Source organism: Austrofundulus limnaeus, unplaced genomic scaffold (genome assembly GCF_001266775.1).
Source record: "Austrofundulus limnaeus strain Quisiro unplaced genomic scaffold, Austrofundulus_limnaeus-1.0 Scaffold2504, whole genome shotgun sequence".
Lineage (NCBI taxonomy): Eukaryota > Metazoa > Chordata > Actinopteri > Cyprinodontiformes > Rivulidae > Austrofundulus > Austrofundulus limnaeus.
The window spans coordinates 23,811-25,371 of record NW_013954906.1 but is presented as its reverse complement, the minus strand read 5'-3'; the positions used below and the strand labels follow the sequence as shown (position 1 = coordinate 25,371).

At 48.2% G+C, this 1,561-nt stretch overlaps 1 protein-coding gene across 1 annotated transcript in view; it reads left to right on the top strand.

Moving 5' to 3' along the window:
* The window catches only part of LOC106511091 (mucin-2-like), a gene marked incomplete at its 5' end in the record, with an annotated part of 2,777 nt that extends 1,754 nt beyond the window's left edge, over positions 1–1,023 (top strand). The window contains one exon of the mRNA XM_013999836.1: positions 5–1,023. Coding sequence (XP_013855290.1) covers positions 5–446 — 442 coding nt within the window. The remainder of the gene's footprint in view (positions 1–4) is intronic.
* Between the last annotated feature and the right edge of the window lie 538 nt (positions 1,024–1,561).

Below are 1,561 nucleotides of genomic sequence, written 5' to 3'. Positions count from 1 at the left end.
ACAGGACCACCTCTACAGAGGAGGACCACCTCTACAGGACCACCTGTACAGGACCACCTCTACAGAGGAGGACCACCTCTACAGGACCACCTCTACAGGACCACCTCTACAGAGGAGGACCACCTCTACAGGACCACCTCTACAGAGGAGGACCAACCAGGACTGCCTCTACAGGACCACCTCTACAGGACCACCTCTACAGGACCACCTCTACAGACAAGGACCACCTCTACAGGACCACCTGTACAGGACCACCTCTACAGAGGAGGACCACCTCTACAGGACCACCTCTACAGGACCACCTCTACAGAGGAGGACCGACCAGGACCACCTCTACAGGACCACCTCTACAGAGGAGGACCGACCAGGACCAGCTGTACAGGACCACCTCTACACTGATCCAGCAGGTCTTACTATGTCCAGAGGGACCTGGTCCCGGTCTTTGATTCATCTCCTCAAATTTTAGTTTATCCTTTTGTGTCTTGTTGGCCTCATCAGCTGGTCCAGACCTGGTCCTGTACCTGGTTCAGACCGGGCCCATCAGCTGGTCCAGACCTGGTCCTTTACCTGGTTCAGACGGGGCCAATCAGCTGGTCCATACCTGGTCCTGTACCTGGTTCAGACCGGGCCCATCAGCTGGTCCAGACTGAGTCCTGCACCTGGTTCAGTATGGGACCAGAGGACCAGAGTTCTTGAACTGGATCAGATATGAACAGAAATGGACCAGTTTCAGTCAGAGCTGCTCCTCCACCCGACCAGAACCATAAATCCAGGACCCGTCAGACCCCCCTGCTCTGGACTCTGACTGAGGCTCTGTTGGACCTCAGGACCCAACAAAGACACTTTGTGTTGGAGCTTCCTGCTGGGAGCTGCAGGCGGACCAGTAAGGACCAGTTCAGAGATAAGAGCTGAGGGGGTCAGGACCAGCTGCTGGGTCCAAACAAAGGAGGTTCCTGGACCCTCAGGATGCAGGTCAAAGGTCAAACAGCTTCAAAACCTGACAATACAGTACACACAACTATACACAGTACACACAACTATACACAGTACACACAACTAACTATACACAGTACATAACTAACTTTACACAGTACACACAACTAATTATACACAGTACACACAGCTAATTATACACAGTACATAACTAACTATACACAGTACATAACTAACTATACACAGTACACACAACTAACTATACACAGTACATAACTAACTATACACAGTACACAACTAACTATACACAGTACACACAACTAACTATACACAGTACACACAACTATACACAGTACACACAACTATACACAGTACACACAACTATACACAGTACACACAACTAACTATACACAGTACACACAACTATACACAGTACACACAACTATACACAGTACACACAACTATACACAGTGCACACAACTATACACAGTACACACAACTAACTATACACAGTACACACAACTAACTATACACAGTACACACAACTATACACAGTACACACAACTAACTATACACAGTACACACAACTAACTATACACAGTACACGCAACTATACACAGTACACACA